Raw genomic sequence first — 12859 nt, 5'->3', positions numbered from 1 at the left:
CCTACTTATTTTTGGCATGTAAGTCCATGCTGATATATTAAAATTGTTTGTTTTGTCTACTCCAAAAACCCAAATAATTTCATTGAGAAGCTGGAAGTGACATATTTGATTCACAAGTGATCTCAATGAGTCAACAATAAATATTTCCTAATTTACCTCAAACTAATGCAGCTTCAGACTGCATTTAAGTATCCCTGCTTATTCCACACCACACTAACCATCTGATTAAAACTAGCTGGAAGACGGCGCAACATACAGACAACACATGGAGGTATGTTTCTTTAAAACGCTCGTTGTTGAGGGTGACTGGGGTCTTTGTGCACCGCAGGCGCATTCGCTACAGTTACAGCTCAGAGGCAACACAGGTAAACGGTGCCTTGACGTGCCCTCAGTTATCATTGGAGTCCTGGAGGGACGACGGTTAACGGCTCTGCGCGGGGCAGACATGTCTATACAGATGATTGCAGGCTCATACAGACAGCTGTGCACTCAAGTGCTCTTTTTCTCGCAAAAGCAGACCAGCCAAACTGGATTATCCACACTACAGCTGTGTGGTGGGTTTCAGTAAATACAGAGATTATGAGGAAAACAGAATTTTAAGTGGCTGTTGAGGGTTAAGGCACTTTTATTTGTTTTGCTTTGTCTTTCTTAAATCAGTTTTTTCTCTTCATATGAAAACACATTAACACACAGAGCCTGTGCACACCCACACGAGTGTTTTCAATCGTCGTACCTTCAGTTCTATTCACTAATTAGACCCCAGTTGCCTGTGAATAGACTGACAGAGTGTCAGCTTTTTGACCTTGATATTAACTTTGTTAAACCTGTTACACTGTCAACATACCTCTAAAGCTCCAGCTTGGCTCCACCCGTGTTTAACATAACCACACGTCCGATCAGTGATAAGAGAAAGACACACACATTAAAAGCAATATAACAGCTCTATACTCACTTCTGGACACTCGCACTAGTTCTGCAACACTGAAGACTCCTGATTTGATGAAACTGTCTTCCAAATACACTGAAACATAATAAGCAATGATTAATGAAGCTGTGACTTACTCATGTAATTATTTGCTTGTAAAATGAACAATAACACGAGATTTATTATGGCTATTAAATCATTTCATTAGACATGGATGGAGCTAAAGAACCTATTTTATTTCTTCTTTTTTATTATGATTTTTTTTCCCCCTTTCAAGTTGCGTTTGCATGCAAATTGATTAGTATCTTCTTTCAGTCAGGAAACTGTTCAAACAAAACAAACTGTCATTTAAAAACATTTTAAATTTGGGAGATATCATAAGATTATAAAGAATGTATTATACATAAAATTATGGATATAATTTGTGGATTATGGATTTAGGAACGGGCAGTTTTTAAAAAAATCGAAAAATGGAAAAGGAAAGTGCATTGGTCACTGTCTATTTCCTGAAAGCGCCAATTATTATTATTATTAGTATTATTGTTGTTATTTTTTCCATCTAGTATTTTAAGCACAAGTGCTGAGAACTCAGTCAGAAAAAAGAGTGACTCGCTTTGTTTCTGGCCTGACATGTTTAAACGAATGCCGAGGACAAAACCATTCCTGTGAAGCAGCAAAGAGTGACAGGACAGGTGTGTGTGTGTGTGTGTGTGTGTGTGTGAGAGGCGGAGGACACGCAGGCTGCCGCTGCTGTGAGAACTGAAGACAAGTCCGTGCTGAACAGCAGGTCCTGCCCGTTTGATCAATACAAAGGTAGAACTTCACCACTGTAAATATTGACACTGTTACGATATAACAGCATGAAATAGCTGCAGAAAAGCATAATCATAAAAACGATTATTTGCAGAACCTTAGACCGCTTGAGTTTTCTTTTTTAAATGAAGCTGCTCTGAATGAGGTAGAACATGGTTATTTAAGCACAGCCAGATTTTTTTCTTCTTCTGTTTTTTAGAAAACTATTTTCAGACTAAATGAAGTACCCCTAATGTGTGTGTGTGTGTGTGTGTGTTTTTTCTTCCCCGGTTTACACTATAGTGTGTATGCCCTGCCCAGAACTCATCAGCACTAATCAGATGCTGTCAGTCATGTAAAATACTCAGACAAGTTACTGACACCCAAATGAAGCTGACTCTGCTTTGATTTAAAGCCAAAGGCACTCGGGCTGTGCCAGAAAGATAGATGGGCATCTCGATTGGCACCTACTAAGCTTAATGCCTCAAGTGAGCCAATGGCTTTTGCGAGGAACTGTGCCACTGCCGAAGGCCTCCCAGGCCTGAGTCATTGGCTCGCTAGCATGTTTTTCTTGGCACCGGTATCAGCAGAACCTGCTCTTGAGGTAGAAAACTAATTATACTTCTCAAACTATTTTCATTCCAGCACTGTGACGACACAGTGCAGGTCAGTCCAGGGGAACAACGGCACTGTCAAAGAATATTCTCTACAGCTCAGCTCTGCTGGCTCACCTTGACGCACTCAACTACCAGCCAAAGGCGCAATATGCTGTAACATTTTCACTCCAGATCTTTTTGGATTTTTTTGAAAACACAGAAGCTCCAACTGGGGTGATGAACTCAAATGTTATTCTTTCCTCAGCCTACATAAAGTTTACAACTTAGGCTTTAGCCAGGGAATTTTAGAAAGTGATACTGACTTGAATTTTACTTTTTTTTTTCTTTCTTTTTTTTAACCAACTGTCTGTTTAGCTAAATCTGGTTTGTCCTGATGATTTCTTTGGAGAATTCACACAGTGGACCATCTGGTATATACCTTGGGTCTACTTAAACACAGCTTGTATACTTAGGTATTTTCCCTTCCAGTCACAGAGGTTAGCACACTGTTTAAACTCAGTAGGTTACAGTGTAGATAAGCTGCTGTACAGTTGGAAAGCTGCACAGAAAACAATGGACTGATGACAGGAGGGAGGATGACTGGCACTGTACATACCTGGAAGAGGGTTCTTGCCTGGCTCATTGTTACTTGGACTTCCTGACTGCTGAGAGTCTGCAAACACACAGAAAGAAGGGCCGGGGATTAGCTCAAAAAGAAGGCAGCAACGTCTCGCTGAATGTGAAATATTTTCTTGTCAGCGCTGATTATTTCCAGCAAAGAAACATGAGAGGTCAAATCGTGCAACTTGAAAATTACGTAACTATGCAAACCGACTTTATTTTTGTTTTTTCTTATTGTAACATGTAACACCTTTGTGGGAGCAAGAAGTCATTTGCTGCCCGAGCGCGTGAAGGTTTTTTTTTTCTCTTTTTTCCTTATCTGTTTCTCCAGGAAAGTGCACCCACTGCACATTGAACAAGTCATTTTTGTTTGAACAGGATTATCATTAATGGGAGAGTAAACTGAAGCAAAAGCTCTGCGTCTGACACGGACTAACCTATAAACCTAAATGTTTTTACCCGCAGACCTCTGGGTAATTTTTCAAAGAGGCTGGGGGTGTGTTGGGAGGAAGGGGTGAGGGGCATACAAAATGTGTTTGGTCCTGCTGCGCAAGGTACAAGCACAGAACAAAAAACGTAGAGAGAGGACAGGAGGGGTGGGGAAACACAAGGAAACATGAGTGGAATTCTTTCCACCGGTTATGGTGCGCAGTGCTGTGGTATGAGGCCACGCGGACTGATGTGTTTTACCTGCCAGCCTAACTGGGAGGGTAACGTATCATTCCTCATGAGTTCGTCATCGACCAGTGATTGATCAAAGGCACCTTTTTTTGTTTCCTTATAAGTCGTGCAGCATAACAGTCAAAATCGGTATAAACTGGATTATAACCTGTGCAGATAGTTATGGTGTTTCTGTTGCACGCTAAAGTATATTAAGACCAAGCCATGCCTAGCAGGGGGCTCCTAATGGGACCCCAATAATAGTTCAAACCAGTCCAAGCCCATACATGCCCCGGGACAGACAGGGTGCAATAAGAAGCAGCAGAGAGATTACCATCTACACATTTAACATGAGACCCAAGAAGCCAGAGACGGTGAACTCAGATACCCTCGCCTTGGAACAACACCCCTTTTCCTGCCGCAGCTCTCATGAGCTGCGTTACAGAGGCAACGGAGAGAAGGAAAAGAGAGGCTGGTGGAAGAGAACAAGAAAAAAAAAGTTGAAAGATTTATTCTTTTCTTGTTCTCTCCCTATGTCGTTCTCCCCCTCTCTCTCTCTTTCTCTCTCTCTCTCTCGTTCCCCCACTCCTAAATTTGACTATTAAACAGGACTGCAAAAACAGAATGTTCTTGGCCGAAGCTCAACAATGACAAAGCAGGGAGGGAACAGGACCATACATTAAGCAAAGAGGGAAAAAAAATCCCCTTTTATCAGAATGTTTAACTTTTAAAAAATGTATGCGTAACATACAAGTTAAAGGCCAACGGTACAGATCTGCTACACTTCCAAAACATGTGAAAACTTGAGCGCGACTTGTGCTCTCATCATTGAACTGTTCAGCTGTTAGAGCTTTCTCCTAAAAAGCTACTTTCGGTTGCTCCCTTATTCACAAAGGGTTGCCACAGCGGGCAGCTCCACATTATTTGATTTGGCAGATTTTTACACCGGATGCCCTTTCTGATGCATAACCCCCCCCCCCCCCAAAAAGGGATATTGTCTCCTCTCAGGATCGAACTATGGATCTTTTTGTTTGTTGGGCTGATCAGTAGTAAAAAAGCAGAAAAGACTTCATTTAAAGTGGAAATAAAACAGAAAAAAACTAAACTTGACAAGCTGGGAAGCCAGAAAACAAACGATACCGCTCCTTACTAAATTATTTAAATGAGTAATCAGCTATTTAAAGTACTGGAGTAGATTTGGTCAATACTAAAATCTGCATTACATCGCAACTTGCACATTGAACGTGTTCAAATCAATTTCAGACATCAGCCAAATAGCTTTCTTTGCCTTGCACCAACACACAGAGAGTTCCTCCTACAAACACACACTCACACAAACTTTTACATGAAGTTAGCACATGTCCATAAAGTTATCGCACGACACTCAGTGGCCTTGTCTCCCCGATATCTCCGACCACCCACCCCCCACTCCATCCCAATTGCCACTTTCCGAGTCATCCATCAGTCTAGTTACGACTGCCAACTCTACGCTGGCTCCCCGAGAACTGCTGAGAGGGAGAGAAACAGGCAGGGGGCGAGAAAAGAGCACAAGAGTGTAGGGAGGAGGTAAATGCTGAAAAGGTAGCGCGGGGAGGGGAAAAGGGAGCGGGGAGGTGGGAGAGCTGCTACAGTTCAGTTAGATCGGATCAGAGTTGTGCGTTTTTTGTTTGTTTTCCTTTTTCCTTTATTTTTTTTCTACTTCTTCGAGGGCTGAACAGGCAACCATGACAAAAAGAGCAGATGGTCGTGGCAATTAGAGATCCCAGGCAGCATCTTCCAGCATGAGGCCCCACTGTAGCACCAGGAGAGACCACCTGGATGACTCAAGGTGGGATACAAGCATATGGCACATCTGCCAGGTCTGCACCAGAGCTGGAAACACCTCCCCTATTGCATTACATTTTATCTTTGACCCAAGAAGGGCAGCTTCACGCTCCCTCTATTTTTTCAGTTTGATTAAAATATTTAATAAGACGCTTGCACATTTGGGAGTCTGCGGATGTGCTCGTTTTATCTCTTGTTCTCGTTCTGGGCTTTTCATGCCCCGTGGTGTTTTCTGCATGCATTTTTTATTTGTTTAGTGCGACCTCGCTAAATCAACTTTCTATCAAATCTATTTAAATGACTAAATAGGTAGGATTGAACAGTCTTAGCTTGTGATTCAACAGGCTTTTGAATAAAGCGCTCGTTTGAAATTATGCAAACAAGATAACCGTGCTGAACTCCAAAATATCAAATGAAATTTCATATAAAAGAGCGTTCTTTTTAAGGCTATTCTGAAAAAAGAAAAAAAAAAGATTGCACAAAGTAAACACGTGGTGAAGCACGAGCCTGAGGCCTGGTATCTGTGTCTAAAAGGTGTCCTTTGCAGAAGCCCAGCCAATCCGATAGTCTTCAAATAAACAGTAGTGTAACCTGTAAATAAACAGTTGCGGTCGAGGAGGCTCGGCTTTGCCCTGGGAGTTTGGCAGGGCTCGATCGCGAGGCCAGACACCGCACACACGCGGCCTCTCTCTCGCACACATAAACACACACGCGCGCGCACATATACACACGCGGCCCTTTTCCAAAAACAACATTTCTTGGCACCCTCCGTCCCTGCCACTTGTTTAAATAAACAAACCGGTTCATGAAGGAAGCGAAAAAAACACAGTACCACGTATGAATCAGATTATCTGTTGTTACTCAGCAAAAAAAAAGAAAGAGGGGGAAGAAAAAAGCAGGAGAAAAGGCTTGTGGGTATTTTGGATGTGTCCACGAGTTCTTACACCTTCTCGTCCGGTGGGATACTTATCATACCACTGTAACGATTAGGGCAATTAGGGGTAATGGCAACAGAAATCTGGCTCGGCAAGAAAGTTTCGCAGTGCTTGTGAGGTTTCTCCACGCCCAAGTGTGTTGCTCGCCTGGATTTTAGAATCACTAAAACACACACATACACTCTGCCTAACCCACCCTCTTCATTTTTGGCATGATACCCATTCTGTTCCCACTAAATTGCAGAACACACATGCACATACGCACACAGTGTGGGTTAAATTAGCCACATAGTTTGGGAAAGTTGCTTTTTTTTTCCCCCCCCCTTTTCTTTCTTTCTCTCTTTCTTTTTTTTTTTTTTTTGGATTACTGCGGTGCACGTTTCTAGCCCGCAAACACTTGCAGACACGTACAGATATCCTCCACAAAAAAACAGTGCGCACGCGCAACACGCACGCCCTGCAGATGCATACCGCTGTCGACATTTCAGGAGGAGAAGCCTGTCTGGCAGCCATTTTATGCCGAGCGGGGTTCTGTGCACATGTATAGCACTCTGGCTGCCAGAGGCATGGGTCCCGAGCCAAGACGCATTTCAGCAGCCTGGGGAGGCGAGGGGAGGGGAGTGTGCGGAGGAGAGGTGCAGAGGGGTGGACTCCCAGAGAAGTAGGGAAACAGAAAGAGGGAGAGGGGCAGAAAATATCGACCTAATTACGGAGCGGCTCCGATGCGTAATGTTTCGACAATACAGCTGCTCCTGAGTAAATATTTGATGTGGCCGAGCAGACTTTCTGCTCAGTGTCCTCCTGCTTTTCTTTCCTCTTCCGGTGCGGGAGCCTCCACTTTGTCCTTCCTTGGAAATGCACAGTCCAAATATGTATCAAGTGCTTGTGTGTCTGTGTATGTGCAGCACAGGGGTCACACAAGTCTTGACGGCGTGCATAAATGACTGTACATGTGCTGGTATGTAATATGTGTGTGTGTGTGTACTTTGTCCCGTGTCCTCCTCTGCTCCTGGTTTCTATCATTCACAGCTTTTGTCGATGACCTCACACTACTCGGGCTGGCTTCCAGCAGAACCTGCTCCCTTCTCCAAATCTTTTTCTTCTCCTTGCTATCTGTCTATCGCTGTCCCTGTGCCTGCAACAGTATCCCTCCTCTATTGTATCTTTTCATACCCGCCTCTGTGTGCATATCTACTGTTCAGCGTGTATCTGCAACGATAATGTCTTATCCAGTACGAAGTGCGCGCTCTCTTTTTTTCTCCTTCTCGCGTCGCCTTCTTTTAACACTTTTCTCTCTTTTTCTTTTAATGTTTCCATCTGTGCCGGTGCCCCCCCACACTCCCGTTGCCGCCTTTTCTAATGCCCCCCATCACCCCCCACTCCAACCCACCCAACCCTTCTCTCTCATTCTCTCTCTTTGTCTCTCTATCTTTCCCTTCTCTCCCTCCCTCACGCTTTGTTGTCTAAACAAAGTGGCCTTTATCAGGATGAGCCGCAACCCAAACAAGCCAAACAAAAGATATGGGCGAGAAAATCTGCCCGCAGAAGAGGGAGGATCTTATCGTGCCAGCCTTTGTGTGCCAGCCTGCCAACTGGCGATGCCTCCCACCGACGACCCCTCCCTTTACACACACACACACACCAAATTCTGGCATCTCACCCCCCCTTCCTCATTAGGACTCACGCATGGCATTCTGCATAGGGCTGGCACCTGACCTGGCCGAAAGGAGAGTGATATTGATGCCGAGGGTGAAGGGAAGACAAACGCTGTGCCAAATGGAACGCCATCTTGGGGCGGCGTTGTCTCATAAGGAGGGTGAGCTTTGACGAGGAGGGGGGAAAGCTTCCTTTACATATATTTGGTAGGACTGAACTTCAACACTTTGCACGTAGCAGGATGTGGTAAAGTCTAAAGAAAATGGCTCTTACGGCCTCTTCTATACCACATAGTTGGTTTTATTATCAGTGATACCTCTGCACAGACTGATATCGATACCATTGTGTTCCTCTGACAAACTGACTGTGTTGCAGCAGTGGCGGCTATACACTGTGTGACACTGTAATGATTATCTCATAATTGGAACAAGCCAAGTATTTCTTATTGGCTTAAAGGAGCACCTGGTAATCCGGATAGCTACCCTATCAAATGACTGCCACTGACGGGGAATGCAGGTACAGTAGGATGAGTTACACACAGACACACACACGCAGATATACTCAGTCAAATGAGTGAAAAAAAAAGCTCAGAGAAAGTGAGAGGGGCAAAGTTGAAACGTCTGTGAGAACAATGACATGTTGCCTTCTTTTCTCTAAGACAGACACCCCAGACTTTTTCAATAGACCAGGAGACACACACACACACACACACACACACACACACACGCACATATGCACACAGTAGGTCTGTCAGGGTTTTGAGACTTATGGAATCAAGTGGGATCCCAGCCCAGACAAGAACAATGAGAAGCCATACAGTGTGTGTGTGCGCACGGCTGATTTTGTGTGTGACCCAGCTCATTTGTATCTCTCTGTGCCCGTCTCTCAATGGAACGCACGCTCACGGCCGCTGCCGCCTCAGTGTGTATGCCCATGCGTGCGCAGATCATCAGTGTGTGTGTTTGTTTCTAATCGTTGCATACTAATGCCGGTGAAGAGCGGGCCCTCTTTCTCTTGGCCGAGTCTCTGTGCCTTCTCCTCGGTAAACTCTCACGGCAGTGAAAAGAGGAGAGCATTTTAACTGAGCCGGGAGGACAACAGGCTCCTCATTGAGGTCACCAAACAGTGTGGACGGGGAGGGAGCGTATTCAGTGGCGAGTGGGCCTTGAACAAGGGACTGAATGGCCTGACGGATCATTAGCCACACCGGCCCAGGAGAGGAGAAGGAAGAACCTGGCAAGCTCAAAAGGATACACAGCTATACAACTAAGGATGCAGATGAGGGTTAATCCATCTAAAATTCAACTTCCCCACCTTTTGAGCTGCGAAATAAAGTTTACCCACCTCTGTGCGGACGCACAAATCGCATGCATTTACAGTCATCCACACGCTATGACATACGCGTGTGCACAAATAGGGGCACGCATGCCACATCCTGCAGGAAGCCGATGTGTGCTGTGCGAACGACGCAATCGGCAAACCGGGCTGCAGACAAACTACGCTACACCGCGACGCGGCACAGTGGCTCATCTGTCCAATGAAAAATGAGCAGGCTGGTCTCCAGTCAGCACACTGTGCCCCACTTAATGTTTCCAGCTCTTTTCGCTCTCTTCCAGTTCACCCTTTCCTCACAAATTGGACTTTCCTTTCACTTTTTACACGACATTCCTTTTTCTTTTCCTTTCACGAAAATCTGCTTTTTCTTTGTTCCTGACGCTTTAAAAAAGATCGTTTGCAGCCAAAACTTTTCACCTCCTGCGTCAACCCTGACACTGTCTTACAGAAGTATGCGCAAATGTATTTATGAACGCCGTTTGTGCTGAATCCACTTAAATCAATCAACTTTTTTTTAAATCATTTCTCAAGCAACAATTTTTTCTTTTTTTTTTGGTATCAGCTTCTAAAATGTGAAGATATGCAACTTTTCTTGCCCCTCAAATCTTTGTAAATTGAACATTTTGAACGGGTGACTGTTGATAAGTCAAAACAAACAATGTGAAGGCTTAAGTTTGAGCTCCCGCAGATTCTAATCAGTGTTTCGGACTAATATCTGATTATGTAAACTAAATAATCTGCTAGTCGGAAAATAATTAACAGATTCACTGATAATGAAAGCAATCATCAGATGTTGGTCCAAAAATTGTTTAAACGTGGATTAACTGATTTTCCAAAAGTGTGGTCTCGTCATCATCCACAACTTAAACGACCATCAGGTCCAGACTGTGAGAAAAAGAGAGCGCTGCATCTGTGTGTGAGACAAAGGGCCAATCAATGGCCAACGCTGCATCTTTTTTGCTATGCACCAAACAAACAATTAGCTTTGTTGCGGTGTAATTGACTGGCAGGACCGGGTGGCATTTACATTCGCCCGCTGTTGCCACCCTGCCATTCGGCGAGCCGGGGGGGGAAAAAAAAAAGAAGAAGAATGGGCCCATACAAGGGTGCAAGGTTGGCCACATCTCTCTGGTTCGAAGACACTGCTATTTTTCCACGGTGGCAAACTTCCAAGCAGGAGCTTTTTTTTTTTCCTTAAATGCACGTCTGTGGAGGAAGGAGGGGAGGGAGGGTGGAGTGAGGACGAGACTATAGATTTAATTATGCATGCGTGTTTTCTCATTCATTGTAGTGGTGGGAAGGGGAGAGGAAGAGGGTAAGAGGGGTGTGTGGTGGGACGTTTGGGGGGGGCCAGACCAATGACATTCCGTCGTTGTAGTCCTCCTCCTACACACATACACACACAAGGAGCAGTCTGGGAGCGAGCCGCTATAGGCTAATGAGGTGACACTCACCGTCTGGAGACTAGCCAAAACAGTCCATTAACTCCTAGCCAGTAGTTAAGAGGAGAAGAAGGAGAAAGTGGTTGCAGGGAGGGTGCAGAGGAGAAAAAGGGGAGGTGGATGAGGGAGAGGAGGAGGAGTAAGGGGGGGCAAATGGGTGAGGTAGGCGGCTAGCTGATGGTTGGTGGGTGGAGCTTGTGAGGGGGTGAGGAAAAAAAAAGAGAGGAGAAAGTCTGAAGTCTTTCAGGATGTGAGGGTGGGGGGTATTTCTGCAGTTTTGTAGTTGTGAATGAATCAGCGGGGTGGCTAGTAGAAGGGGGGGCTGTGCACGAGCGTTCACTGTTGGTGAATATGCTCTGTGGAGGCAGCTCTTGAGGAAAAGTAAGACTCTGTGTGTGTGTGATGGAGTAGAGGTGGCGGTGGGGCGGGCGGTGGATGCCACGAAAGAGAGAGAGGACAAGGGAGATAGATCCAAAACCCCCCAGCCAGGCAGACAGACCTTTGACAGAGGAGCTCTGTGATTCGTCTCTTTCATCTTTAGAACCCCCCTATCCAGTCGGATAATTATGAGACAAATGCACCGGACCCCTGCTGCTTGAGTGGCAATGGGCATTGGAGGCCAGAAACACATAGAGGGTTCAAACCTGCACGTCTCGACTGGTCCGGAGGGAGGAGGGACAGAGGGAATGAGAGATGGCGGGGGTGTTTAGGGGTCTGGGAATTTCCCCACTCTCCCAAGAGAGACAAGTTGGCCAACAGATCATAGTTCAGGGACAGCTTGGTTGTGCTACTAACGAGGTTTAACTCCGTTTTACTTCCTTTCAACTTCGACACACACACACACACACACACACACACACACACACACACACAGTTAAGAAGTATCACACTTTTACGGTTTATTTTCAAAAATGTATAAAAGAAAACTTTGGAAAAACGCTGCCAGATTTCTAACTTGTAGCTGGCTCAGTTAGACTGATCCATGCACAACATGTTGTTTTATTAATGTAATTGATGTTGCTCTGGTCTGCACTGATAAGGCAGTACAGTTAGGAAAAGCAATGCTACCTACATCTTTATCTTGCACCAACCACCAAACCCTGAAGGCCTTATCCCTGAAGCAAACACACATGCAAAATACTGCTTTATTTGACTGGTAACTCAAATGAAAATCAATCTGTACGAGCACTTTGAATTCAAAAGTGATTCATGTGAAAGAATTTTTCCTTTGGGTTACAAATTTTCACTCAGGCCTGGGCAACTCTCTGTGCCCGTTTCTGCCTCTGCCAGTGATGTGTCGGTGATTGTCAGCGCTTACGACGACGTCAGGCCTCAGCCAAGAGGACTTCCCACTGGCGAGGGCCGCGTCAGGGTGACTGGGTGCTCCCTAACAGGGCAAAATGGCTCTCCTCCAGCTGGATGAGAGGCCACCGAGGATCCCTGCCACCCATTGCCACTGTTTGCACTCCCTGAGGTCTGCCAAGCAAGCGGCAGTAAAACACACACAAACACACACGCCCACACACACCTTAAAGTGGGGACGTGGAAGGAATTATCCGATCATAGAATGCCACCACATCTAAGACCAGATCTTGGCCCAAAACAGACAAGGAAAACAAAGCGTGCACTCATTCAGACGATTTTGCTGGCACTGCTCCCTTGGAACGGGACATAGGGTGGAGAAGGAGAGGGGGGGGGAACAACCACAGAGTTTAATGTGTCATTACAAGCATAAAAACAGACTACTGACATTGCCAACAGATGTCGAGCCAGTTTATTTTTGCCATTACAACTCCAGTAGGGAATGAAGCGGCAGGTGCAAATGGGGCTTTCTTCTTTACTATCCCAGCTACTGTGCTGCTGCATCATCATGTCTCCTGATCTATTACTCAGACACGGATCATGGGTAGAGGGCTCGGTGCCTTTGGCACCAATCAAACTCTGAATCATGGTTTACATTTGTCCTCTTCATCCAACTTTTGAATACTTAGATCTCACTTAAACACCACATGGGCTAAGTTCTCTTTGAGAACCTGAAGCTTAATAATGCTCACACCTTTCTTGAATGTCTCA

General features: G+C 45.2%; 1 protein-coding gene across 6 annotated transcripts in view; it reads right to left on the bottom strand.

The window, feature by feature from the left end:
• The window catches only part of LOC134624930 (nuclear factor 1 B-type-like), a 65230-nt gene that overhangs the window by 23728 nt on the left and 28643 nt on the right, over positions 1-12859 (bottom strand). For all 6 annotated transcript variants that reach the window (XM_063470130.1, XM_063470131.1, XM_063470128.1 and 3 more), the window contains exons 3-4: positions 2930-2986; positions 953-1021 (exon numbers count right to left, since the gene is read on the bottom strand). In XM_063470130.1, coding sequence (XP_063326200.1) covers positions 953-1021; positions 2930-2986 — 126 coding nt within the window. The remainder of the gene's footprint in view (positions 1-952; positions 1022-2929; positions 2987-12859) is intronic.

The sequence above is a fragment of the Pelmatolapia mariae genome, linkage group LG3_W (assembly GCF_036321145.2).
Source record: "Pelmatolapia mariae isolate MD_Pm_ZW linkage group LG3_W, Pm_UMD_F_2, whole genome shotgun sequence".
Lineage (NCBI taxonomy): Eukaryota > Metazoa > Chordata > Actinopteri > Cichliformes > Cichlidae > Pelmatolapia > Pelmatolapia mariae.
The sequence above is the reverse complement of the archived record's forward strand: the minus strand, read 5'-3'. Positions and strand labels throughout refer to the sequence as shown.